General features: G+C 27.7%; 2 protein-coding genes across 2 annotated transcripts; both read left to right on the forward strand.

Annotated features, from left to right (window-relative positions):
* Window positions 1-2,070: 2,070 nt before the first annotated feature.
* LOC136091903 (deoxyuridine 5'-triphosphate nucleotidohydrolase-like) lies at window positions 2,071-2,622 on the forward strand. Its single transcript, XM_065819619.1, has one exon. It carries the CDS (start codon window positions 2,071-2,073, stop codon window positions 2,620-2,622), a length of 552 nt encoding a protein of 183 aa, XP_065675691.1.
* Window positions 2,623-8,623: 6,001 nt separating this feature from the next.
* Window positions 8,624-10,394, forward strand: LOC136091904 (ATP-dependent DNA helicase PIF1-like). The gene is made up of 4 exons (XM_065819620.1): window positions 8,624-8,741; window positions 8,862-9,641; window positions 9,830-9,994; window positions 10,210-10,394. The coding sequence occupies exons 1-4, from the start codon at window positions 8,624-8,626 to the stop codon at window positions 10,392-10,394; spliced, it is 1,248 nt and encodes a 415-aa protein (XP_065675692.1).
* Window positions 10,395-27,290: the final 16,896 nt, after the last annotated feature.

The following is a 27,290-nucleotide window of genomic DNA, read 5'->3' on the forward strand; positions in this document are numbered from 1 at the left end:
GTGTATCAACTTTTTGAAATGGAAAAAAAATAATAAAAAAAAAAAATTTCTTGTTTATAATCCCTCTTTTGCAGACATATAATATTTGGTGTAATGAATGTTTGTATGAATAGGTTGTTTCGATACTATTTTGTCATTTTCTTAATTATAAACTTCGTCCTCTTTTCTGTATAAAATCTTTGAAATGTTAAAATTTCTATTAAAGAAAAAAAACCATTGAGCTGTAGGAAACATTTCTATCAAATTTTTTTCGTGAAAATTGCAGCAATCAAAAGCTTTATAAATGTATACATTATCTTCTTCTATACGAACTTTTTCGAATATAAAATATTTCTAAGTAGGAGCAGGTGTATATAGGGTGTAATAACCATTATGAAAAACTTTATCCTCGAATGAAAAGCAAGGTCGTTGCTCCATGCAAGCTGGATAAACGTGATTTAATATTTTGCAATTTTTCTTCAAGTTATCATACTCCCATTTGTTAGATAGATAAGGAAACAAAAAATAATATTTTAAAGTCGGTTTAAGTTTGCTTTTCCATGAAGTGCATTTTTTTTCCATGTTTTTTGATTTAAAGTAAAGTTTATAGATTTTTATAAAGTCTTCAATTTGTTTTTTTAATTCTTCGTGATGTTTTTCTACTGTTGTTTTGGTTATACTTAAATAATCTTCGTTTATCACGCGACACACTTCAAACATTCTCGTTCGCCATGATGGTGGTTGTTCTTCGAAATTCATATCACAACGAAAAGGTTTTGCAAATAAATGAAGTTTATTTTCATAGTCTTTAATTATAAAAATATAATATAAATCCTTGTATTTTTCTTCTTCCAAGTTCAATTCCAAGTTAAAATTTTTTAAATACGTAAAGATAATGTCTTGCCATTCTTCATAGGTGTTATTTAAATGGTGAAATTCAAACAGCATAGGATGTAATTCATTATCTGGATAAAAAAGTTGAACAGCTTTGATGAGACTTTCGTCAAGTTGTTCGCTAGTCATTTTCTTTTTCAAAAATGAACTAGCACTTATTTTTCACCCTTTATATAGGAACTAGAAAACAGAAAAACAAGTTTTTTTATTGTTAAAACAGGTTTTTTTTTAATTCAAAAATTACAAAAATGTTAAGAAATTACAAAAAAAAAAAATTATTCTTCGTCTTCTTCTGGTATTTCTGCTACTTCTGGTTCGACTTTAGTTTTTTTTGTTTCGATTTCAGCAAGCTCAACACAAGCACTTTTTAAATTTTGATTCAAATTTCGTGAAACACCATTTGTAATTAACGAATTGTGAAAAGACGGTTCTATAGCCAACTGTCTTGCGTATTCTGTAACATGAATATCATCTTCTTCTTTTGCTTATCGTATAACAAAATTGTTAAAATCGCACGTTTTTAATATGCGAGTTTTAGGATAAGCTACTGTCATATAGGCTTTGTTTTGAGCTTCTTGCATATCCATCATCAAATTTTCCAATACTTTTTTGGTTATTTTGTTATGATTAAATATAGACACTACATTATTAGTGAGTTCAACTTTGTTCATTTTAAATGTATTGTCATCTTTAGTTAATTTTAGTTCGCTTCTAAACAAATAATTTGTTTTGTTGAGATCACACATTTCTCTATATCTCCATGGTAACAAAATTTCACAGCCCTCGTTTTTTGGTTTGTAAATCAATTCTTTTTTATTAAAGTTAAATTGTGCCAATGGTTTGAGTGGTACAGTAGAATATGTTTGTCTTTCACATTTTTTTCTTCTTTAAATTCGATTAACCACAAAGTAACACCTGCTAAATCTGCAAATTTAACATAGGTGTTATCGTTGCAGTAAACAGTTTCAAACTCTGACATTTTTGTTGTTCGTTGTGTTGTGAATGAACTTTTAAAAATAAAATGAACACATTTTATACTGTTTGAGTTGAAAAGAGAGATTAAAAAACAAGTACTTAACATGTTTTTTTTTTAAAAAAATGTTAGTCCTAGAGTCTAAAGTTCAATGTGGTGCGATGTACTTTAAACTTTGTACTTTATACTTTTAATTCTGTTTTAATGATAGAGATAATGTTGTTATGACTACCATTTTATATGAAAAGAGTAAAAAAAAGTTGTTCAAATCATCTTTTGGTCAAGACAACGAGATAGATAAAATGGAAAATAAAGAGTTAAAATCACTTGAAACTACAGATATTCATGAATGGTCTTTTTATGAAACAAAAGAGAGTGCTTGTTTTGATCTGAGAAGCTCAAAGGATGTTTTACTTCAAGCACATCAACGTATTTTAGTAAGTACTGGAGTGTATATTAATGAAATGGATTCAAATTTAGCAGGACAGGTATATTCAAAATCAGGTATAGCTTACAAAAATGGTGTGGTAGTGTTTAATGCTCCAGGAATAATAGACCCCGATTATAAAGAGGAAGTTAAAGTCTTATTGATGAATCATTCAGAAGAAAATTATGTGATTAAACGTGGAGATGCTATTGCTCAAATGGGATTTGTGAAAATGTTTAAAGCTGACAAAAACATAAAAGAGTTTGATGGGTGTTGTTGTCGTGGAGTGAAAATGTCAATGATTAAAGATGTAGAAAGAAAGGGTGGTTTTGGTTTCACTGGAAAATAAATTTTTTTTTGTAAAATGTTTTTGTTATATTTTGTAAATTTTTTATTTTTTAGATTAGTAAAAATTATGGCTTTATTTATTTTCACCGACAATCCGAATTTTTTATTCAATGGATTATGTGTTGACGAAATAAAAAATTTAGATTTTCGTCTATCCATGTTGGAAGAAATGCATCATAATAATGGTCATGGCAGCAAAATATGGATTTTTGAAAATTTTAAAGAACAGTTAAAAGATGAAAGCAAGGCTTATTATAGTGTGCCTTTTTATTATAAAAATTATCAATTTTTAATGAAATTGACTACCCATATGAAATGCGATAAACATGAAAAAGAAGAAATTGGTTTACATGTAATGATGCGATTTACACCTTATGATGCAGTATTAAAATGGCCTTTTATCAATCGTATTATTACTTTTAAAATATGTGGTCCTCACGGTAAACAAATAAAAAAAAGTTTTTCGAGTGAAAATAATGTGTCTTTTCAACGTCCACTGAAAGATCAAGAAAATGTTGGTTATGGATATTGTAATTTTATAAAAACAGCAGGCATTAACGATTATTTAAATAAAAATAATTTGTATATCAAATGTAAAATTAAGTATTTTTTTAATTTTTTAGAAAAACTAAGAAAAAATTATAATTATAATTATAATGAATGTAATCAAAATTTAGTATATCAATTTAATCATTTAACTGTATCATTTTTTTTAGATTAACTAATAAGAAAAAACATGGATAATGAAAAATGGTCTGAAGTTCGCATCGAATGGATTACAAAATATTATAAACTACATCATTCTGAACAAAAACTGTGGAAGTTTTTGGAAGAATTATCACCTGTTTTTTATTTTCATTTTGTTATCGTTAAAGAATTTTTAATCAATGATGAACATCAAGATGGAATGTTGGGAGAGTTTGAAAAAATAACAGAAATTATAATTAAAATAACAATTTAATAAAAAAATATCTCGTTATACGTCATTTTTTAATGGAGTTAGTCAATTTCATGATTATCACTTTCAATGCTGCAATTGAAGAAGACGAATTTATTGTAACAAAAGAAAAGGAAGAATTCGCAAGAAGAGATGAAGTTATGTTGTCTTATATGAAATCAAATGTGGACATGAAAAATTTTCATTATATATCAAAACACGAAGAAAGATTATTGTTAAAAAAAACAATTAAAAATTATTTTATGAATACTTTTATAAATATTTTCAATGAGTAACTTGTTTTTTAAATTAATTTGAACTTTAAAACTTTGTTTGTATTTTAAAAACTTTGTATTTTTTCTTTAAATACTTTGTATTTTCTATACTTTAAAACTTTGTATTTTTTAGGTAAACTAATAAAAAATGGATTTCTTTCAAAATTACAAAAGTGGAAAATATATCTCTCATAAATACAGAAAGTTAGATAAACTTAATGCAGATATTGCTGTCCAATATAAAATAGTAAAATGTTTTGTTAAATATGGTGAAGATTTTAATGTTTTTGTTAAAAATTTTCACGACAACATTTTAAATGAAGCAATAGACGAATTGAATAAATTAATACGAGAAGATGCTGAGAAAGATGGTTTTATAGACAGATTAAAAACTTTACAACTGTATATGCAAGTCATGTACAAATTATTTACGACAAATCAAAAAAATATTGAATGGCTTAAAAGAGAAATACAAGTAGATAAAGAAAAACAAAAAGAAAGAGATGTGGCTATGTTTAATTATATTGAAAAAAATGTCCCTGAATTTCACAAAGAAATAATGAATCATTTTTCTTTTGACAATAAGACTGAAAAAATAATACGTATTCGCGAAGAATTACAACGTTCATTTTTAAAAATAATGGAATATTTGAGTACCTTTTTTGATTAAATTTTTTTTTCTTTAGATTACATAATAAAAAATGGTAAAATTAATACAACAAACAACAAATAGTTTAGCTGCAACAACATTATGTCAATACTTGGAATTGTGAAATTGTCGGATTTTGTCGAATTGGAATTGTCCGAAATGTCGAAAAACTAAATTTATTTACGCAATAAATGACCAAAAAATTTTTCTCATAAATAAAATAATTTTTAGTTAATTTTTATTGTATTTTTTTTTTGTAATTTTTAGATTGTATAATAAAAAATGTTTTTTAATCTTCAAGTCGATAATCTTAAAGAAACTTTTTCATAAATAAAAGAATTTTTAGTTAATTTTTTTTTTAGTTTTTATTGTATTTTCTTTAGATTACATAATAAAAAATGGAAAATGAAACAGATACAAAGAAGAATTTTCAGAAGAACTTTCAAAAAATTACAAAGAAGTTTCAGCTGTTGATTATTTAGAACTTTGTGAATGTGAAAATAACTCATGTTTAGAATGTCAAAAGCGTTTTAAAGATATAACGGAAGTGTTATCAAAACTTAAAACATTAATGAATGATGTTCAAAAACTACTTGATGTCAAATCTTAATTTTTTTATTGTATTTTTTAGATTAATTATTTTTTGTATTTTTTATGTTACATAATAAAAAAAATAGTTGTGGTTTGTGAATTTGAAGTTATTAAAAACAAAGACTCAAGAAGATAGTTTGGAAGATTATCATCTTAAAGAATTGTTTCAAGAAATGACTCAAGAAGATAGTTTGGAAGATTATCATCTTAAAGAATTGTTTCAAGAAGAAATGACTCAAGGAGAGTTTGACAAATTTGTAAAACAAGTGCGACAAATCAAACCTGAATAACTACTACGAGTTGATAAATATTCAGAAGAAAAAACTTTTAAAAGAGAAAAAGAAGTTTTTGAAGCATTTTTATTTTTAGATTGGCGTATGAGTGAACAAGCTTCTGAAATGTGTGAAAAAGTAGCTAAAAAAATAGGGGTTACCAAAACATTTCTCTTACTTGTTTGTGAAAAACCTGATTTTGTTTATGAAGCTCTATGTAAAATAGCTCAATGTGAATGTATATCTAATTGTGTATTTTGTATTTTAAATGCTTGTTACATTTATGCTGAAATAAGATGATTTTTTTTTAAAATGTATTTTTTTTTAGTTTACATAATAAAAAATGGAAAACAATATAAAGTTGGCTTCGAAAAAGTTAGGATTGGCTGAAGTATTCTTGAAAAAGAAATTTTCATATTATGAAGAATTGAAAAAGAAATTTTCATATTACGAAGATGGAATTAACTATTTGACTTCGTGTCCATGCGAACCGAATGATATGTGTACAAAATGTCAAGAGATCAGATCGGAAATTTTAATTTCGGAAAATATTGACTATGAAAGAAAATATAAACATTGTTTATATTGAATTTTGTTTAAACTTTCTATACATTTTTATGTATTTTTTTTTAGATTACATAATAAAAAAATGGAAAACAAAATAATGTTGGCATCGAAAAAAATAGGATTGAGCGAAATATTATTGAAAAAAGCTTTTAAATATCACAAAGATGAAATTAACTATTTAGCTTTATGTAGTTGTAAACCAAACATTATGTGTGAAAAATGTGAAAAAATGAGTTTGGAAGTTTTACGTTCCGAAAACAATGACAATGAAAAAAAGCATTTTTTTTCAAATATATACTAAAATACAAATAAGAAGATATTGAATTGTTTATATTGAATTTTGTTTAAATTTTGTATTGAATATTGTTTAAACTCTGTATACATTTTTTTTGTATTTTTTATATTGAATTTTGTTTAAACTTTGTATATATATTTTTTGTATTTTTTTTTAGATAACATAATAAAAATGACAGATGACAATTTGTTTATGGAATCAATCGATCTTGATCTTGATGATGATATTAATTTGGACGAATTAATAGATTATGTTGTAGAATTTGATGAAACTGGAGAAATAAAAAACTTGTGTTTTCTACGGAATCTTGTAAAAAATGTAGAGGCGAACCGTGTGTTAGTTGTAGAGAAAAATATGAACAACTCAAAAAATATATAATTGTCAATGATCTGGTGAAGAAATATCAAATGAGAAAAAAATAAACTGTAAATTTTTGTATTTTTTTAAAAATGTATTTTTTTTAGATTACATAATAAAAAAATGGAAATTAATACAATGTCTTCGAAAAAATTAGAATTAACTGAAATATTGAAGAAAAGAATTAATTATTTGGCATTGTGTCCTTGCAATACGAACAATATGTGTGCGAAATGTAAAAAAATGACATTGGAAATTTTATGTACAGAAAAAATTGAGTACGAAAGAATATACAAACATTTTTTATATATGATTGATTAAACCTATTATTTTTAATATTTTTTATATTGTATTTTTAATATTGTATTTTTTATATTTTCTTAAAGCGATAAAAAGCTAAAGACATTTTTTTTCAAATATAAACATGTAAATTTTTTTTATAATTTTGTTTAAAATTTTGTATTCATTTTTTTGTATTTTTTTTTGAATACAAAAAAAAATGGAAACTAATATAATGATAAATGGAAAAAAATTAGGTTTATCAGAAGAATTAATAAAAAAAATTATTGAATATCGTCAAAACCAAATTTCGAGTTTAACAGTGTGTCCTTGTCAAAAGTTGTTTTTAAATTGTAAAACGAAAAAAGATATGATTATATTTATTGATCAACATTTCTCGGATGAAAGTAAACATTTTTTTATATTTTTGTAATTTTTATATATATGTTTTTATATTGATTTTTGTATACATTTTTTTTGAAATTTTTTTTTTAGATTTTTTATATTTTTTGTAATTTTTATATATAAACATTTTTATATATGTTTAATTATTTATATTTCATATTGAATTTTGAATACATTTTTTTATATAATGAATTTTGTATACATTTTTTTTGTAATTTTTTTAGATTACATAATAAAAAAAAGGAACGAGATGACATTATATTAAAAGCTTCAAAGAAAATGGATATAACTAAAGAACAACTCTTGGAAATTTATGAAAATCAAAAAAAAAGATTGATTTTTTGGCCGAATGTCGATGTCAAGAATACGATTATAATTACGATTATAATTTTCTTTGTTTGTGTTGTGATTATTCTGAGGATACGGTGAAAGAATTTTACAATACGATAGTAAAAGCTTCTAACAAGCTTGGTTTATCGAGGGATTTATTAAACAAAAAATTTTATATTCATAAATACGTAATACGTGATTTAGCTAGTTGTAATTGTGTTTTAGAACAAATGTGTGATGATTGTAAATTTAAAAAATATTTGTTTTATCAATGGTTTGATTAAGATTACAATATAAAAAATGCAACTAACAGAAAATGATTTGGATTTTTTGATTGAAAAAATATACCAATTCAATCAAGCTCACCCAGCTACTTTGGAAAATATTCGAATGCATGCGATTACTTCAAAACAAATTTTATGTAATTGTTGTAAATGGTTTTATTTGAATTACAAGTGGAATGAATTTTTCAATGAAGAAATGAAAAGAATACCTCATATATTGATTTTGATGGTCTTTCAATATATTAAAATACATTATCATGTTTATTCGAATTTAAAGTTTGAATATTTTTATGATTTTTTTAAATTAAAATGTAAAGAAGATGTATTAAATCATGTAAAAGAAAAATGTGTAGAAATTGAAAATTGTAAACATTATTTAAACGAATGTGAAGATTGTGATGAATATAGATATTCTGATGGAGAGAGTTGTTCATTTATATATTGTGAAAAATGTTTTAATTCTGAATATTGATTTTTTTTTTAGATGAATAAATTAAGAGAAAAACATTATAAAAAAATGTTGGAGTTGTTAATTAAACAAAACCTATTGCCTGCAAACGAAATGATACTTGCGAATATTTTGATAGATGAACCAAATGATTTATATTGTAAAGTGGAAAGACTTGTCGAACAGAACATTGTATATATGATGTTTTTTATAAAATATGCTGTAATATATTTATATTCAAATTGAAAAAATTTTTTTTTTTTTAGATAAATAATATAAATGAAATGAAAAAATGTTGGAGAAGATTATAAATATGAATTCTTTGTTGAAAGAAAATCGCGAAACTTTTACTGACGAGGAGACAGAAAATTGCGAAACTTTAACTGACGAGGAAATGGCATCTTTGAAATTTTTGTTAGATGAAAACGATAGTGACTTTTTATTTAAAATACGAACCAATTTAAATGTTAAACTGATTTTGTTATTCTTTTTTATCAAATATACTTATATGTATTTTATTCAGTAAATAAAAAAAATATTTTTTTTTTCAGCATATAATAAAAGAATGTTATCTTTACAACAACAAAAAGCACTTCAATGGCTTGATGAAGGAAAGAATTTTTTTATTACTGGTGGCGCTGGATGTGGAAAAAGTTATATTGTCAACCAAATTGCTCAAAGTGAACAAATTTATAAAACAATACATATTACTGCGAGTACTGGAAAAGCAGCTTATTTAATCAATGGTGTCACAATACATGCTTTTGCTGGTATAGAAACTGGTGTTAAAAGTGTTGATTATTATAAACGTCATATGCATCCAGACATTAAAAAAACGTGGTTGGAAACTGATGTTTTAATTATTGATGAAATTTCAATGATTAACGCTCAAACATTTGATTTATTGCATTTAATAGCTTGTGAAAATAGACAATGTTATGATGAATTATTTGGTGGCATACAAGTGATTACTTGTGGTGATTTTTTTCAGTTGCCACCTGTCACAGGACAATTTGTTTTTAAATCACAAATATGGCAACACTACATGACAGAAGTGTTGGTTTTAACTCAATGCTTTAGACAAAAAGACGATGAACAGTTTTTTGGAGCTTTAAATGAAATACGTTTTGGTCAAGTTTCAGATATAACTACTGATTATTTTATGACGCGTTGTTTTGAAAAAGATGAAAATTTAAACTCTAAATATACAAGATTATTTTTTAGAAATATCGAAGTGGATGTTTATAACAATCAAAAAATGGAGACTATCAAACAAGAAGGGTATTGGTTTTATGCTAAAGATGTTATTAAAAATCGAAATATCCATGTGCGTTTCAAATTCCAGCAGCTGTTTATCTTAAAATAGGTGCCATTGTTATGCTTGTAAGAAACATTAATGTGGAAGAAGGTTTGTGCAATGGTACTATTGGTACCGTCATTTTAATAGAAAATAATGCAGTTTGGGTGATGATGAATAAAAAAGAAGTCAAAATTGAATGTGTCAAATAAAAAATTTTAGATTGCTCTCATGCTGTCGTAGGCTCAAGATTTGGTTTGCCTTTAAAATTAGCATTTTCTTTTACTGTTCATAAAGCACAAGGAAGTACCATGAATAAAGCCGTTGTTCAATTTAATTCAAATGTTTTTATTAATAGTCTTTATTATGTTTATTTATCACGAGATTGTAATATTAACGATGTATTTATAATTATTAATAATAAATTTGATTTACGAACACTATTTAAAAGTATTACAGCTGATTGTGATGTTTTGGAATTTTATAAAAAATACATGTAATTTTTTTTAGATTCTTAAAAAAAATTTAATTTGACTATCAAACTGAGGAAACTCGTTTTAGTAATAACAGTATATACACTGAACATTTTTTTTACATTAAAGACGATTATAAAGATGAAGATTTTGTAGAAGAATTACAACTTTATTCTGAAACTCGAAGTCCTGATGAAATTGTTTATCATGTTGAACAAAAAACAATGGAAGGATTTGAAACACAAATGAAAATCAGTATTCTTTTTGCAGACTTGTTTCAAAATTTCTTATTAGGTTATAATATTGTTACTTAGTGTTGCAAATCTATTGAAAATGGTTATTGTAAAATAATAAAACGTTGTTACAATTTCCCTGTTTATTTTATTAAACCTTTAGAAGGACCGACAAATTTACGTTTTATTCAAGATGCCAATGTGCGAGCTGTTTTTAATGTTTTAGAAAATGATAGCGGATTGAAGATAATACGATTATGTAATATTAAAATTAAAACTTTATCTAATTGAACAGAAAGATCCATGATGAAATTACGAGATTTTGAATTGTCTGGTTTTAAAAGAAAAATGCTCATGACAGATAAAGAAATTGAAAAAAAGAAAAAAAGCAACAAAACCTATTATGAAAAAAATAAAAAAATACTAAATCAACGAAAGAAAACTCGCGATAAAACATATTACAAAAACAAACACAAAAGAGGGAAGAAATAGACGAATGGTTTGGTGAATGGTATGGACCTCATTCTGTAACACAATGGGAAAAATCACTAAAAAGTATATCTTATACTATTCTGTCTTATCAACAAAAAAAGAAAATGTTTTTAGATTATAGAATTTTGTTTGAACCAGGATTATGTTTTTATTTTGCGTTTCTCGTCTCTTTGTTAATTCGTCAATGGGATGTGAGCACCATTGAAGAATGGAATATAAAAGTGTTGGAAAAAAACACTACAGATTTATATTCTGAAGAAAATATTTTACAACTTCTTTTTGAAGATCAAGAAGAGCAAAATATTCTAGCATGGAAAGGTATTTTACAACAATTAAAAGAAAAATCTAAAAATATGACATTTCAAGCTTTGATTGATTTGTGTCATTGTTTTGCTTACGAAAATACTTTTGATCGTATAAACATTAAAATTTTTGCCGTTAACAAAAAAAACACCAAAATTCGATTGTTGCATTCTAAATTAAAATCACAATATAAAAGTTCTCTTGCAGAACTATTAAAAGTAGTTTACGAAAGCGCAAACATTACCAAAGACGATCAAGATTCTCAAAGAATTTATATTAACGATGAAAAAAGAAATAAAGCCAATCAACCGAAAAAAACAATCAACACGATAAAAATTTGTATTTTTCAAAAAATAATTCTTTTCACCCTATAAGCATGTTGAATGAAAAATTTTCTACAAAGTATTTTTGTTCTAACAACTCGCGTGTTTTGTCACAGTTTTCAGATTGTGGACAAAAATTTACTAAGAAACACAAGTGCGAAGGTTATTATAAACCGGACAAATTTACATACGGTGATTGCATTACTCACTATCGACCTCAAAATTCGTTCATGTGTACAAGTAGAAACTTGTTTTCTTTTTTAATGACATTTGATTGTGAAACGAGTATTACAAAGTCTAAAGAAAATGCTACTTCCAAAGTCAAACCTTTATCTGAGTTGAATTATTATTGTCATTCCATTGTGATTCAATGCATTCATGAAAAATTAGCAAGAGAATGTTTTGGTTTGGACGAACAAGGGCAAGTCATTACCCAATGGATTTTTTATTATGAAAATACGGTTGAAAGTTTAGAAAGAAATCCTTTAATCTGTCTGCCTGACTATTTTCAACCAGGAGTTTCTTTACTTCACAAGACACACAGACTTATCTTGTGGGAAAAGCTAAATTGTGAAAATAATGAAAAATTGAAAATGGAATTGCGAGTTTATGATTTAATAGCTTTAGCAGATACTTTGGTTCGATTTACTTATGAAATATGTTTACCGCGTTTTGAAAATTTAAATATATCAAGTGAAGAAAGAGATTTAATATGGAAAGAAGAAAATCCTTTATGTTCTATTTGTAGAACTCCCGTAGATAAAATACGTCAATCTGATGATTATAAAAATAAATTTTCTCACATGACTCCTCAAGAAATTGAAAGATTAAATCATAATGAATTTCGCATTTACAACGACAAATGAATTCAAGTTGTGAACACGGTGTTTCAAAGAGTAGGACGTTTAGAATTGTTCATGTTACCTTGTCACGTTCAAAATTAATTAATCGACAACGATGCTGAAAAAATAAAACAAGATTTATTTCGAGTCTCCACTTTGTATTACATTTGTTGTAATGGTGGAAAAAATTTCAATACCTACCTGCCACTAACGGTTTGTTGAGTGATTATGTGAGAATCACCAGTGGCGAACTTGTGGATTATATGAAACAAGTGTCTTTGCTTATCATGACCGAACACCAATTTGAAAACTATTTTAATTAAGAAGATATAGAGTTAATAGAAGATCCCTACTTTTTAATCAAAATCTTTCGCAAATGTATTAACGAAAGTGGTGATCAATATACAGATAACATTTATTTTTTGTTTCTAATGAGAAAATTCAAGCAACCCGTCTACGAATTATGGTATCACACCATGTTGGTTGCTTTTATTAATCAATTTGAAACAAAATTTAGTTTATCTGATTTTATTCAAGATGAAAAAAATCGAGAAAAAGTTTTAAATAAATGTCAATTTTTTCTTAACGCTTTTGAAGATTATCTTGTTATTGATCACGATCATTTTTCAGGACAAGTGTATAAATTAGCTCACGATTATTGCAACAAAAATTTAGGTAGATATAGTCTGCATTTGTCTTGTCCTATTTTTGCTCACAATGCTTCTTTTGATAATCGCATTATGATTGTTGAAGGTTTAAAAAAAATGTTGGTTATTCCGTTATACAGTCATTTGGCAGAATCTGAAACTACGCCTTTTAACACTTTTATAAAATATAGCAACATGGAAGATGTTTTTGTTATATCTAAAAATGTGAGCAAAGTCAATATTATTTGCATCGGTAAACATATTAAAATTGTAGATAGTTTGAAAATTTTAAACTGTTCTTTAGAACAAGCTAGTAGTATGTTGTCACGAAAAGCTCAACATCAAATTGTAAACACCATGTTGCATTATTTACGACCTTTTCATCCCGAAGTAAATGATTTTACCGACAATCCAGAGTTTAAAAACTGTTTTATTAAAAAAACATTATTTCCTTACTCGCAAATAACAGACGAACTCTTAAACATTGAATACAAAACATTTCCACCTATTGAATTATTTGCTCAAAACGATTTAATGAAGTCGAAAAACTTACAAGAAGAAATTAAAAAATTGAAAGAAGCTTATGAAGGTGTTCAAAAATTGTGGAATTTTTAAATTTAAAAACTTTAAAATCCTTATTGCATATCTATACTGTGTTCGATACGGTCGTATTAGGTTCTGTTATGATTGACTTTGACGAAAGAACAGTTGAATTTACAAAATTTCATATTCTAAATCATGTTAGCATTTTTAGTTATACCAGCAAATTAAATTCTACCATCAGTTTAATTCCAATACAATATCCTGCAACCAACGAACATCAAAAAATGATTGAAAAGAGTATTCGAGGCGGTATGTCCACCAACGGTACGCAAAAATTTGCCATTGATACAGATTACTTTGAAACTAAAATAAAAGAACTCAAATTAAACAGTGAGTTGAGAGGTTGTTTAATTTTTATGGACAAAAATGGACAATACGGAGGAGCTCAATTAAAACTTTTACCTTTTCACATGAAATATTCTTTTGATTTGCAATGTATCACTTTAGACGATGTGATTCAAAAATATCATCGCGTTAATTTAAACGGATTCTCAACTAGTGCTTTAGTGCATTGTCAAATTACTATGAAACCAGAGTATCAAGATCAAGTAGGAGGTTTTTCATCCATGGTAGAAAAAGAAATTATATCCTTTCAAGATTATTCTCCCACCGAAATTGTATCCAAACGTTATCTCAAAAACAATGGAACCTACAGTATAGAAAAAGACAAAACTATTAAATTGGTCATGAAATTAAGTTCGCATGAAACTTGTGAATTTTTAGACACTTTAATATGGTTGACTACGTGCTGTGGATGTGTTTTTGAAAAAATTTACAAAGTGCTTCCTCTATGGCGTTATCCTTTAGCTCAAAAAATGGTAAAAAGTAATATGGAAAAAAGAAAAGAAGCTATTAAAAAGGGTGACAAGGTAGTGGATGCTTCTTGCAAATTGCAAATTAATGGTCATTACGGAACCTTGAGTCAACAAATTGCGCAAAAACTAAATACTAATTTTATTACCCACGAAGAAAAAGCTTTTTAAAACAGTATTGAAAATTTTCAAAACATTCGTCGTGTTTTAATTCAAGAAGGTCAAACCGATGAAAATAATAAAATGTTATTGCCTTTTCATTTTCAAAATTTATTATATAACGGATCCTTATTTATCGGTGTTGAACCTGAAAGATATAAATTAGACGTTTTTGAAAAAAAAGTATGTTTAGATGAATACGAGACGAGTGATTTTAGTTATGATGAATATTTTAAAGAAACTTTGTTTGGTTTAATGACTGATGTTAAACCAAAAGTATTTTATTTCACGATCAAGACAATCATTATGAAATGAAAGACGCCTTTGAACTTTTAAAATCAAAAGATCATAAAAATGCTCTCATTTTAACAACCGGCTAAAAATGTAAACTCGTTAACACCTCTTTACGTATTGTAGCTTCACAAATTTTATCTTATGCAAAACTCAACGTAGGACGTTTTAGTTGGGAATTGGGACAAGTATTAAGAAATCATGGAGCTGAAAAACATTTGGTAGTAACAGATACTGATTCTGGTTGTTTTTTCATTACGCAAAAGAAACTCAAAATGCTTTCTACTACGTTTCGCGAAAAGGTAGAAGAATGGATTTATTTTTCAAACTTTAACAATCGTTGGATGGATTATTCCAATTATAAAATGACTCATCCTTTTTATTCCATTCTATACGCCAAAGAAACGGATCATTTTCAAAACGAAATACCTCCTCCTTATTACATTTCTCAAGCTTTTGCTATGGGACCTAAATGTTATAGTGTTCATAGCGTCAACGGAGACGAAGAAAAAAATTATTATAAAAATAGAGCTAAAGGAGTACCCAATTCTAAACTTTTATTTTCAAATTATGTCAACGGATTCGATACCTTTGCTGCCAAAAGATTGTGTAGACAAGTTCCTTTTGCAATAATAAAAGAACATCAACCTATCGAACAAAATAGAATGAGTGTCAATTATAAACAAGTGAAAATACAAACACACACTATTGATTTTTTAAAAAGATTTACACAAAAAAATTATGTTTTTGATGACGGAGTCATGACCGAAATTCGAGATCATTATCTTTTGCAACAGATACGAGAAGCCAATTTAAAAGTGTTACCCGATATAGAAAAATTTTGTAGCGATGAACACATTCAAAAGTTACTTGAAATTTAAAAAAATATTATAAAACAATCAGAACGTTATCAGACAATGGCCATGTTTAATCGAAAAGTTTTGATCCCTTTATTATACGATCTTAAAAAGAATATAAATTTGTAAAAATTTTTCTATGAATATAAAAAATGGATTTTTATTTTTTAGAACAAAAATTAACAGCGCAACAACTTGAAAACAAATTAAAAGAAATCGGTTTTAAAAATTTTTATTTAGTAGAAATACAGAAAACGAAATTCATTATTTTAAAAATAAAAACAAAGATTCTTATACTTCGCGTTTGATTCTCATTACTCTGAACGGTCGAGATTTAATTCCTGAAGAATTTTCAAGTTGTTGTCTTGATTGTTTGATTGATTATTTACATTTTGCGTGTCACGTGGGATGTTATGAAGAAGATTGTGTACATTGTGAAAATTATAATAGAGTTCATTATAATTGCAATTGTCTTTTAGAAAATAAAAAAGATGAATAATATAATATTAACAGAAGTGGCGAGACGATTAAATCGAGATTGGAAAACGCGTGGAAGATATTTAAAAGTAAGCGAATATGAACTGGATCTTATTGATGCAGATTACAGATATATTGAAGAAAAAGCTTTTGAAATGTTAAAAATATGGATTCGTAACGGAACCAAAGAACAATTACTTTACGCAATGAACAACATACCAAGAATGGACATTAAAAAAATTATTTTGGACCGTTTTTTGTAAAATTTTTTTTGATAAAAAAAAAGAATATAAATTAAAAAAAATGTTGTTGTTTTTTTTATTCGTAGTTAAAAAATGGAAGAAAAAGACGAAAAACCTCTTGAACAAAAAATAGAGACTGTAGAACAACCTATAGAAAAACCTTTAGAAAAAAAAGATGCTAGATCTATCACCGAAATATTAAACGAAAAAGGTTTTCATAATTTCTATTAAAAAGGAACATCAAAAGAAACTGAACTCAAAGGCGAAGAAACCCATTCGCAAGTGAAATTTAATGTTTTTAAACCTTCTCAAGATGTCTATCCTGAAAATACAATTATTACAGGACCTAAAAACAGTGGAAAATCAACTATGGCTAGAGATTTATTACATTGTGGAAAATTTCCCGATGCCGAAATGTTATTTGTGATACAAATGAGAGAACCTAGCGATTGTCAACACAAAACATGGAAAAATATTATTGAATCTTCTAAACATAATTTAGAAGCCTATCATATTAAAACAGTTAACAGTCCAGAAAATTTAGATTTGGTAATACAGAGAGCCATTGGTTTTTCAAAAGATAAATACGGTATTCAAAATAGCGATCACCGTTTATTAAAAACAATGCTTTTATTTGATGATATTAGTGCTTTTTGCTTAAAAAGTCAACAATATACTAGCGCATGTTCTAGCGGATCTCATCATGGAGTATGTACCATTACAATTTTTCATTCCGTACCTTCTAAAGCCAGTCAGTGTTGGAACAATTTACTGTCTCATTACAAATGTATTATTTCTTTTGATAACAACAGTGAAATTGAAAAAATATTTAAAAATGATTTTCCTTCAACCGGCAAAATGCATCATCACGTTATAAGCGGTTTGTTAAATAAAGAAACTTCTAATCAACACGGACATTTGGCTTTATTTAAAAAAAACTCTTCTGTTGTACGCTTAAGAACTTAGATTACGAGTAAAGAACAAAAAGTATTTATTCCAGTAGACGCTCAAGGTAAATTGGACTTTGATTATAAAGACATGAGCGTGAACAAAAAAATTGTTAGTTTTCAATCCTTTCCCTATGTAAAAGCGCCTAATCTAAAAAATCATTATTATCTTAAATCGCATCACAACAACTATAATCAAGAGAAGGAGAATAAACCCGGCGAAGAAGATAAAATCGGTATAAATAAGGAAAAAGAAAATCTGATAAAAAAAAGAAAATGGAGTGAAAGCAAGAGAGCAACACAGCTACTCGAAGAAATTAAAAGACAAAAACGATATGGATTGTGCGAATCTTCAGCCGAATCTACAGACGAATCTTCAGACGGTGGACCCGGTTCTGATTCTGAATGATTGGGAAAGCGAAGAATTTTTACGAATTTTACAAAACGATTACGAATTATGCAATCCTTCTAACAAAGCAAGCAAACGTCAAGCCATGTGACAAAAGTTGGCTGTTCGAGGACAAATTTTTATTCCCAAAATGAATAGAAGAAAAGACATTGACTAAAACGAAATTAAAATATGGATGAAAGAAATTTTGACGCGTTTTAACGCTGTAAAAATGTTAAAATGTGAACTTTTATCGGATCACGAACGACAACAAATAAAAAACGCTTTTCAAGAATACGTTTGTATAGTAATTAAACTTTTTGTCAAAGAATGTTCGTATCCGTATCCAAAATTTAACGAAAATGGAAAAGTCATCATGAAAAAAGAAAAAATGAAAGATAAAAATCAAGCAATATCAGACTTTGTTTATCACAATTACGACGTTTTAAAAGAATATTTCAACTCTACTCGTTTTAAACTTTACCACGAAATTATAAATTATTACGCTAATAAATTAATCTCATTCGACACTATACAACCTACAAAAACTGTAATCGATTTATTAAGACAACAGTTTGACGTTGATTATTGTCAAAAAGAATTGTATTTTCAAAATAATTTGTATTTTTATGAAACATGAATAGATATAGACCTTATCACGAGTCTCCTTTATTAACTTTACGTAAGGTATTAGCAAAAAATGCCTACAACATGGATGTTTTTAACAAAAAATTATTACAAATCGACGAACAAGAAAACGAACAAGGTAACCTAGAATCTGGAGAAACAAACACATCCAATGTGTCTGAGCTTATCCAGAGATACGATTTACCTTCTTCTCTCAATTATGATTATCCCATCAATCTCGAAAATCAAATTGCTGGCGAAGTAAGCTTTCTGCAAAATTTAAACGCTTTGTTACCTCTAGACACTATGCTCGATAGTGATATAACTACAAGTTTAATCAACAAGTTTAATCAACAAGAAAAATAGGAGACTTATCTCAACGTAGGAGGAGATGCTTACGCTTTTAAATCCATTTTAAATCTGAATAAACAAAGCGAATTCAACGATCAAATCGATCAAAGAAACATTAGCAATTCTTTAAGTATGATGAGAAATTTAAAAACATTTCCTATTCAAGACAACTCTCTTACTACCACACCATCCACCTCTATTCAATCTACATTAAACACTTTATCACGTTCTACTACTTTAAACACTATTCCATCAGCTAATTAAAAAAATTACACTTTGACACCTCTTAATAAATTTTTAATTTTTCACGAAACAGCCAATGCAAGTGAAATTTTAGAACAGCTTTATCAAAACGAAACTGTAAAAAAAATTCCCAACTTACCTAAACATCTGATAGACATGTGTAAAAATCAAGTCAATTATCGTTTTGGATCACATCAAATTTCTTTACGCGTTTACAAACCAAGAAACGAAAAAGCCACTTTAAGCAATTTAAAAATTTATATTTTATACCTAGCCAACGTCGTAGATGTAGAAGAATCTATAGCTAGTATTATTAACAATGTCAGCAACTTTGCCTTTGAAAAAATAAACGATCCAAAACAATATTCCTATTATGCTAACGAATTTTTAACATTACTCACTTCTTCTCATTCTGTAACAAACATGAGAATAGTAGCCGATTATTACCAAAAAAGACAACTCACTTTTGCCAAATTATGGAGTTTTATTAAAAAATACAACATACCCTTCCGAAATGAAACTAAATTAACCTCCGAAGGTGTATATGCTAGCGCTCTAGTTCGAGATCCTTACACTGTTATGACTTTTAGTTTTATAGAAAGTGAATCTCTCAGCGATAAAAGTTTTGGTGGAAGTAGAGCTTTTGAAATATTAACTCAAACAAAAGACTATTCAACAAAGATGTATACAATATGGTGAAATGTTTCGAGGTGATAAATTTGAAATATTGAGAGAATACATTTAAGTCAACAGTTATTTACTGCCTAATAAAGATATTTTTGTTCGAATGTTAAACAACTATAACAAAAACGCGTTAGCCAGCAGACCCATTGGAGAAACAATGATCTATTTAACGTTCAAAACTTTTTTCAACACTGTGCCTTCTTTACCTTTTAGAGATGTAACAGATGTGACCCTATTAAAAGAAGAAGTAGAACAAACTTGTGCTAAAGGAGGTATGTTGGGATTATTGCAACATATTAAATCCAATTCAAATCAATTTTACAGTACAGAAAATACAATCAAAGAAAAAAGTTTACTCGAAATGTTGATGATAATGGGTGCAATGTATAATTCTCAACTTGGATGTTTAAATTCGTTTTTAATGTCTTATAAAAAATGTTTTGAAATGGATTCTAATAATATTAAAAATTTTGCCAACGCTTTAAAACTAGTTACTCATTTTAAAAAAAGAAATTTATTCACTCATCCTTTAACAAGGTCGTCCTTATTAGAAATTCCTTCACCCATAAAAGAACCACAAACACGAGCATCCGATCCGTATTTAGGTCCGATAGAAACTAAAAAAGAAGAAGAACCTGTTGAAACAACTGCATCTACAGAACCTGAAACTGATCCCACATTATTAGGAGCTACTGCTTTACCTGAAACAACTGAAACTGAACCAACAGCTGCTAGTGCTAGTACTGAAATACCAATGTTAACTAGAAGTGGACGTATAGGATTAGGAGCAAAAAAACCAACTACTAGATCGTCATCTACAAATATAGAAGAAAGAAAAAGAAAAACTCCGATATCAAAATATATCGACTTTTAAAAAAACATGGACAATGTTTTGAGAGATGCTATTGACAACCTTGTAGAAAATCAACTGTCTAAATTATCGAGTTGTTTGTTTGCTTTGTCAGATGTAGCCAAAACTAAAAAAGTATTATTCAATTGGACACTTTAAAAAAAAATCCAACCGATTTGAAATTTTATGATCAACTCAGATCGCTTTTAGAAAATTCCATTTATGCCAAATGGAACGGTCTCATTAGCGCTTGGTCACACGTTACTTTGCTTTTTAAAAAAACAACAGATGTCAACGTTAAAAAACAAGCCCTTTGCAAACCTTATGTTTACGAAACACATCAATATTCGTACGATAGACCTCGGCAATATTTTCAAGCTGATTTGGCCGACATGAACAGTTTTAATTTAAATTTTGCTCCTCATCGACCCGAATTTTGTTTAGTTTTAGTTGATGGAGTGTCTAAAAAAGTCTATTTGAGAGTCACCAGTAAAAAAACAGCGGACAAAGTGCTGAGCAGTTTTAAACATATTTTTGAAGACATTAAAAGAGACGATAAAACTTTTATCTACTTGCAAACGGATCAAGGTGGTGAATTTTTTAACAACAAAATGGAAGAATGGTGTTACGAACAAAACATTGTTCATTTTAGTTCTAAAAATTATGGAAAAGCTTACTTGGCCGAATCAACTATAGGACGTTTAAAGCAACTTTATCAAAAATTAAGAAAACAAGGCGAACTTCAAAAAAAGAATTGGAGTTTTTATATCGAGGAGACGGAACAAAAACTCAACGAAAAAGAACGAGTCACGAGTGGAATCGCTCCTGATGAATTGGATGCTGACGACGCCAAAGGTAAAGCTCTTCGTTTAGTCAATCAATACCGAGACGACAAAAGACGAGGACATCATTTTTCTTCCAAAATGTTACATCGAGTAGAAAATGAATACAAAAACAAAAATTAAAAATATATAAATCTCTCTCCGTTGGAACCATATGTTATTTGAAAAAATATAAAATAGATCCCAAAGACACATTTAGCAAATCGACTACTCGCGATCAACCGTATTGGGACACTACCAAAAAAGTAATTATTATCAAAGTCTCTAAGCGCACTAACCCTTCAATAGAAGGTTATTTACCCGTTTATATTTATAAAGTGGGAATAGTGGGCGATTTAAATACGACTTTTAAAGTAAAACGAGAAGTTTTGTTACCTATTAACGAAGAAGACAAAGACGTTTATTATAAAAACTTTAACGAATATTTTACCACTTTTTTAAAACCTTTGAAGAAAAAACTGCAAGAAAAAAAGAAAAAATGAACAATTTAACGTTTGACGATGTTTTAGATGAAAATAAGTATGATTGTAGCACGTATTATTTTAGTGATATTAAAAATAAAAATGAAGCTAGCGTGCATTATAATGTCTTGAATGATTTTAGTTTACCCTTGACTCCTAACGAAATCGACAAACCCACATTTAAAAATGATACTATTTTACGTTTAGCCTGTATGGACGTACCTACCAATTTAACTCGATTTGATGAAAACCAATCCTTCATAGAAAACAATTATGGTTTAAGAATGGATTCCAAACCTTCTATCAAACAAATGTTAACAGACATTCAAAATGATATCATTAGCAATCCCACTAGAAAAATTCCATTTTATCTCATAACAAAAAATGTTGTTTTATACACCAATTTTCAAACTTTACCAGGTGACACATTTTTAAATTTTGATATTTTGGATATGGAAAAAATGTCATTGTTTCATCAAGAAGCAATGGCAAGTCTATTAAATTACGGAAAATTGTTTGGTAATGGTAGTCCATGTCCTTTTCAAGACGATTTTTTAATTAGACGTTTAGAACTCTTTAATACTTCTTTAAATAGAAAACTTTATTTTACTGACTTTTTTTCAAGTTATCAAAATAAAATTAATACTATATCTAATCAAAATTATTTAAATTTATAGTTTTTATTTCATTCTAATACAGACTTCCATTATGTAACTAACAACAAAAATACTATCATTTCAAAATTAAATATAGATTCAAACATGAACATCAAACAATATATACAAGCCTATTCTAACATTAGCGTTCCTAATTATAATTTTTTTTGGTATTATAAACCAAAAACAAATGAAAATATTAATAACCCTTCTTATCTTCACCCTATAAGATCGAGTATTGGAAGCAAAACGAATAAAAGAAGGCTATCCTATTTTGGTTTTTTTCCAAACAGAGCAAGCGGAGATCGATACACTATTCAAGATTTTACATCCTTACTGCAATATGATTATCTTTCTCACAAATCAACATATGATAATTTATATAACTTCTCTTTATCGACTCGAACTAACAAAAAATTTGTCCTTTACATAAAACATCCAGAAGTCGCTCCAGGGGATATAGCAAATCTAACATCTCAAAGAGAAATCATTTTAAACAATGTAGAAGAAACTTTTGTACGTCCTTTTATTCATGTCATGGTAACACCAAAATATGGTGGAGCACTTGTTCAAAACTCTCCGACAAGTCCTTTTGTTCCGGACACACGCGATACTAATATTTTAAGCGTTGATTTAGATATTTATATTAATAATCTTTTATCTACTACAGAAAGCGTAAAATCAACTAAAATGAAACATTTCGTACCATGGCAAATTGCTTTTTTTTTATTAAAAATAATGACCAACTCAAACACAATAAAATCCGAAGGTAATATATATAATATAGAAACTGAACTCGTTGATATTCCTATCAAAATTAACGCTTTATGGAAAATTTGGAACGATCATGTCAATGTTAAAGACACTAACGGAAACTATACACAAGAAAAAATGACTTTAGAAGGTTTTATAGAAATGTTTAGACTCACCGTTATAGAAAATTATGGAATTATAGCAACAAAATACCTTTATATTAATGGTTCAACTGTAGGTGTCGAACCGACGGAAATCTTTACAAGTTTTTACCAAATATTTTTTCCAAATACAAGTCAAAGAAAATATTATCGTTTTACATTAAAAAACATACCATTATCATCTTTACAAATACCTTTTTTTAACGTTGAACAAATCATTTGGCCCGAACGAGAATTAAAAATGTTAGACGTTTTTACTGAAAGTATAATCTATCAACTACCTAACAATTTACTCAAATTAAATTTAAACAATATCACTTTTTCTGATTTTGTCTATGAGGGATCTTATCGTTATACTTACAACAAACTAATAACAAGTCAAGAATATCAAATCGCTTCTTGCATTCCTAAAGACGGTTTAAATAATTATTACACTTTTTGGTGTTTGCCGTCCTTTGAAAGACAATTAACATCACCGATACAAATAAGTAAAGCCTTAATTATTTCAAATAATTCTCTTTATTTTGAAATGAAAGCAAACGAAATTTCTCCGTATCATCAACAATTTGGAACAACCGTTACTTTACAAACTTTACCATCCAAATTACCTAGCGATGTTTATAATATAATAATAGTAGATTTAAGTTAATTGCTAAATACAACACAGAAACATTTATTGAAATTTTGCTATATTGCGAACAAAGCAAACCCATTTTTTCAAACACCATCAAAGTACCTCTTGTCACAACAAGTAGTTTAGAAAGAGCGACTACACCGAGTCATAAAACATGGTTAAATAGTGTCAAAGCTATATTACAAGGAAATCATCCAACAGAATTAATATTTTATTGCACTTCTTTTAATGGACAATTCATTTATCAAAAAAAGAGCGATGGTACGATTATACAAACTTGGACAGACAGTTTACCTTTAAAAAATCATTTTAAAAATGTATCAACCTGTTGGGAACAATCCTATACCGTATACCTTACTTTTACAAAGAGATCAATACAGTTTAACTCAACAAATCAATCCTTTTGTTATGCAAGTGGATCAAAATATGACCAACGCCATGTCGCTAGATTTTAAAATTAAAAAAAAAAGACTCGCTTTCTTAAGATGTGCTCTTGTACAAATTAGTAATTTTAATAACACTGTTTCCAACTTTCCTTCAACTACGGACGCTTACATTTTTATCAAATGCGATCAAGCTGTAAATTGTGGAATGTATATGAACAAAATTTATGTTCCCGGTATTATTGCTTTTTTCAATTTATTAGACTACACCAATTCTACTCCAATCACCACCAATATTGATTTTACAAAAAATCGTATTCCTTCTATTCAAGGACAACTATTCACCTTTGATATCAACGATGTAGACGATTGGAAACAAACAAGATGGTCATTTCTCAATACAAAATCTGAACCGCTTACCTTTAATAATCTTAGTTCTACTGTTTTTTTTAATCCTACGCTAAAGATTCAAATGGTTCCGTTTTACAATTAACTAGTTTGTTTAGTATAAAATAATGTCTTTTATTTTTTATTATGTTTAAGAAAATATTAAAAGAAAAAAAAAGTTGTTATTTTTTTTCTCTCACCTATTTACTAAAAAATTAGTATCTTTTGTGCCAAAGGAAGATATCATAAAAATTTAGTCAATTTAGAAGAAAATACGATGCAAGAATCAAGAGTAAATCCTAAAGAACAATTCAATCAAATTAAAAATCAGGTGCAACAATTACAAAATCAACTGACTCAATATTCTACTAAATCTGAATTGCGAAACATTAAATCCGAATTGGATAAAATAAAAAAAATAAAAAATAAAAAAGAAGAAATACTAGAAGAAAAACCTCCCAAGAATAGAAGAAAAAATGAACAAATCAAATCCAAACCTAAAAAACGAAAATATTCAGAATCTGAAACCAAAAGTTCAAAAGAAGAAGAACTTGTTGAAAAAAAACTAAAATAAAATCTAGTCCTTTACACATTTGTTCACAATGCTTTCAAGAAGTCAATGCCGTCGACAAAATAAACGGTTTATGTAAAAACTGCATTATTCAACAAAGAGCCATTTTATCAAGTTCACTCATGCAGAATAACAACAACAAAAAGAAAAAAAATTGAACAAAAAAAGTCTAATTGAACTTGGTTACACTCGTGCTTTAAAAGACGTTAAAAATAAAAAAATACCATTTAAAAAAACTACTTCAGAATCAGAAGATGAATAAATAGAAAAAAAATTGTTTTTTCTTTTTTTAAAAAAAATGGGTTCGTTAGCTAAATATATGAGAGACGGTGACAGTAATCGCTATACACCCAATACAAACGGTCATGTTACTATTGAAGATGTTTTGGCACAAGCAGATCACGAAAATCGTTTATTGCAAGAAGCAACAAGTGGTAATATTAGCGCAGAATGTAAAGCGCTATTAAATGAAAAATATCCTGGTTTTCAAACAGCTCAAGCTCAAGATGAAGTCATTGCTGTTAATAATCAAAAATTTTCTTACGATCTTACTTCTGACATGGCTAATTTAATTTCTTTTACCACTATACTTAACGAATGGACATATCTACCAGATTATTATATAGATTTTGATTTATTTCTTTCTAAAAATGTGAACACGCAAACAAGATTTACACCTGTAACAGACGATAAGTTGGTAAAAAAAGTGTGTCTTTGCAACAACTTTATTCAAGTCTTATTTAAATGTTTCAAATTTTATCCCAACTATCAAAAAAATAATACTACTTGCGCAAACAACGCTGTTATTAATCGTTCTTATGATCAATTTAAATCAATGCTAGTTAAAAAAAGTTATATGAAAGCTTTTAGAGAGTTGATGTTTAATCCTAAAATAGGTTTAACAGAAGAAACTGAAAATACAAACCCTATTTCTTATACTGAAACCAAAACACTTATACAAGCTGCAGACCCTAATGGACTCATTAGACCTCTTAATGCAACAGCACCTGCCACTGTGATACCTCCTGGTTATCAAACAGTGCTAAGAGATAGATATAGTGCTTTCATGACTGGAGAAAAAGGTTGTAAATTTAGAGTACCTTTGAGTTTAATATGTGGAATTTTTTAAATGAAAGAATATTTTGGAAAAAATAAACAAGTTAGATTTGAGTTTTATATTAAAAACGATATGAATCAACTATTAGAATGGGTAAGACCTATTTCAGACGCAGACGTAACAGCGCTTACTAATGTAGGAGTAGCTATAAAAAACCCAATGATTTATTGCAATACGTATAGACTCAAACCTAGTTTACCCTTGGAAAAATCTTTATATCGGAACAGTAAAAAAGACGAAATGTATACTTTACTACGTATTGCTCACTACGAACAAGTTGTAACCAATGTAGAAAATGTGGCAGAAGTCACTGTCAATTTGGGAAGTATAAAGACAGCAGATCTTGTACCTCACAGCATTATATTTTGTCTTAATTCAAAAAAAGAAAGCGATCATTTAAGCAAAGGTTGTTTTACACCGGTTGAAATGGCTTGCAACATGATTAAAAAAATCACCCTTTATAATTACAAAAGAACATATGTCAATTCAGCAGGTGATACTACTGAATACGATTTGACAGAGCAAGACGATCAATTGTCTCTTTGGAAATATTATGCTTCCTGGTGTAAAGGAAATACGCCCTCTACTTTTAATATTAACAATATTGCAGATCTTTATAATTCTGACGATGATAGCTTTTTGAGACATCCTAAACTCTATTTTAGTACTACTAACACTACAGAACCTTTAGTCATCGATACCACTAGCGATTTTAATTTTATCAACGATAAACCTCCTGCTACCATTGCTGGAAATAATTCGTTTCAAATCAATGTGCAATATACCGAACAATTTAAAGGTGTACTTGTTATATATTTGCAATATCCAGCTCAAGTTATTGAACAAGGGTCAGGAAACGATACCGAAATTAACT

Source organism: Hydra vulgaris, chromosome 15 (genome assembly GCF_038396675.1).
Source record: "Hydra vulgaris chromosome 15, alternate assembly HydraT2T_AEP".
Classification (NCBI taxonomy): domain Eukaryota; kingdom Metazoa; phylum Cnidaria; class Hydrozoa; order Anthoathecata; family Hydridae; genus Hydra; species Hydra vulgaris.

What these genes read in the sequence shown, in the direction of transcription:
- LOC136091903 (XM_065819619.1), top strand. Translation starts at nt 2,071, where the DNA reads ATGACTACCATTTTATATGAAAAGAGTAAAAAAAAGTTGTTCAAATCA.
- LOC136091904 (XM_065819620.1), top strand. Translation starts at nt 8,624, where the DNA reads ATGAATTCTTTGTTGAAAGAAAATCGCGAAACTTTTACTGACGAGGAG. An exon ending in TTTGTTAGATGAAAACGATA is followed by an intron (nt 8,742 to 8,861) that starts GTGACTTTTTAT and finishes TTTTTTTTTCAG; the next exon opens with CATATAATAAAAGAATGTTA. An exon ending in TGTTTATTTATCACGAGATT is followed by an intron (nt 9,995 to 10,209) that starts GTAATATTAACG and finishes TTTACATTAAAG; the next exon opens with ACGATTATAAAGATGAAGAT.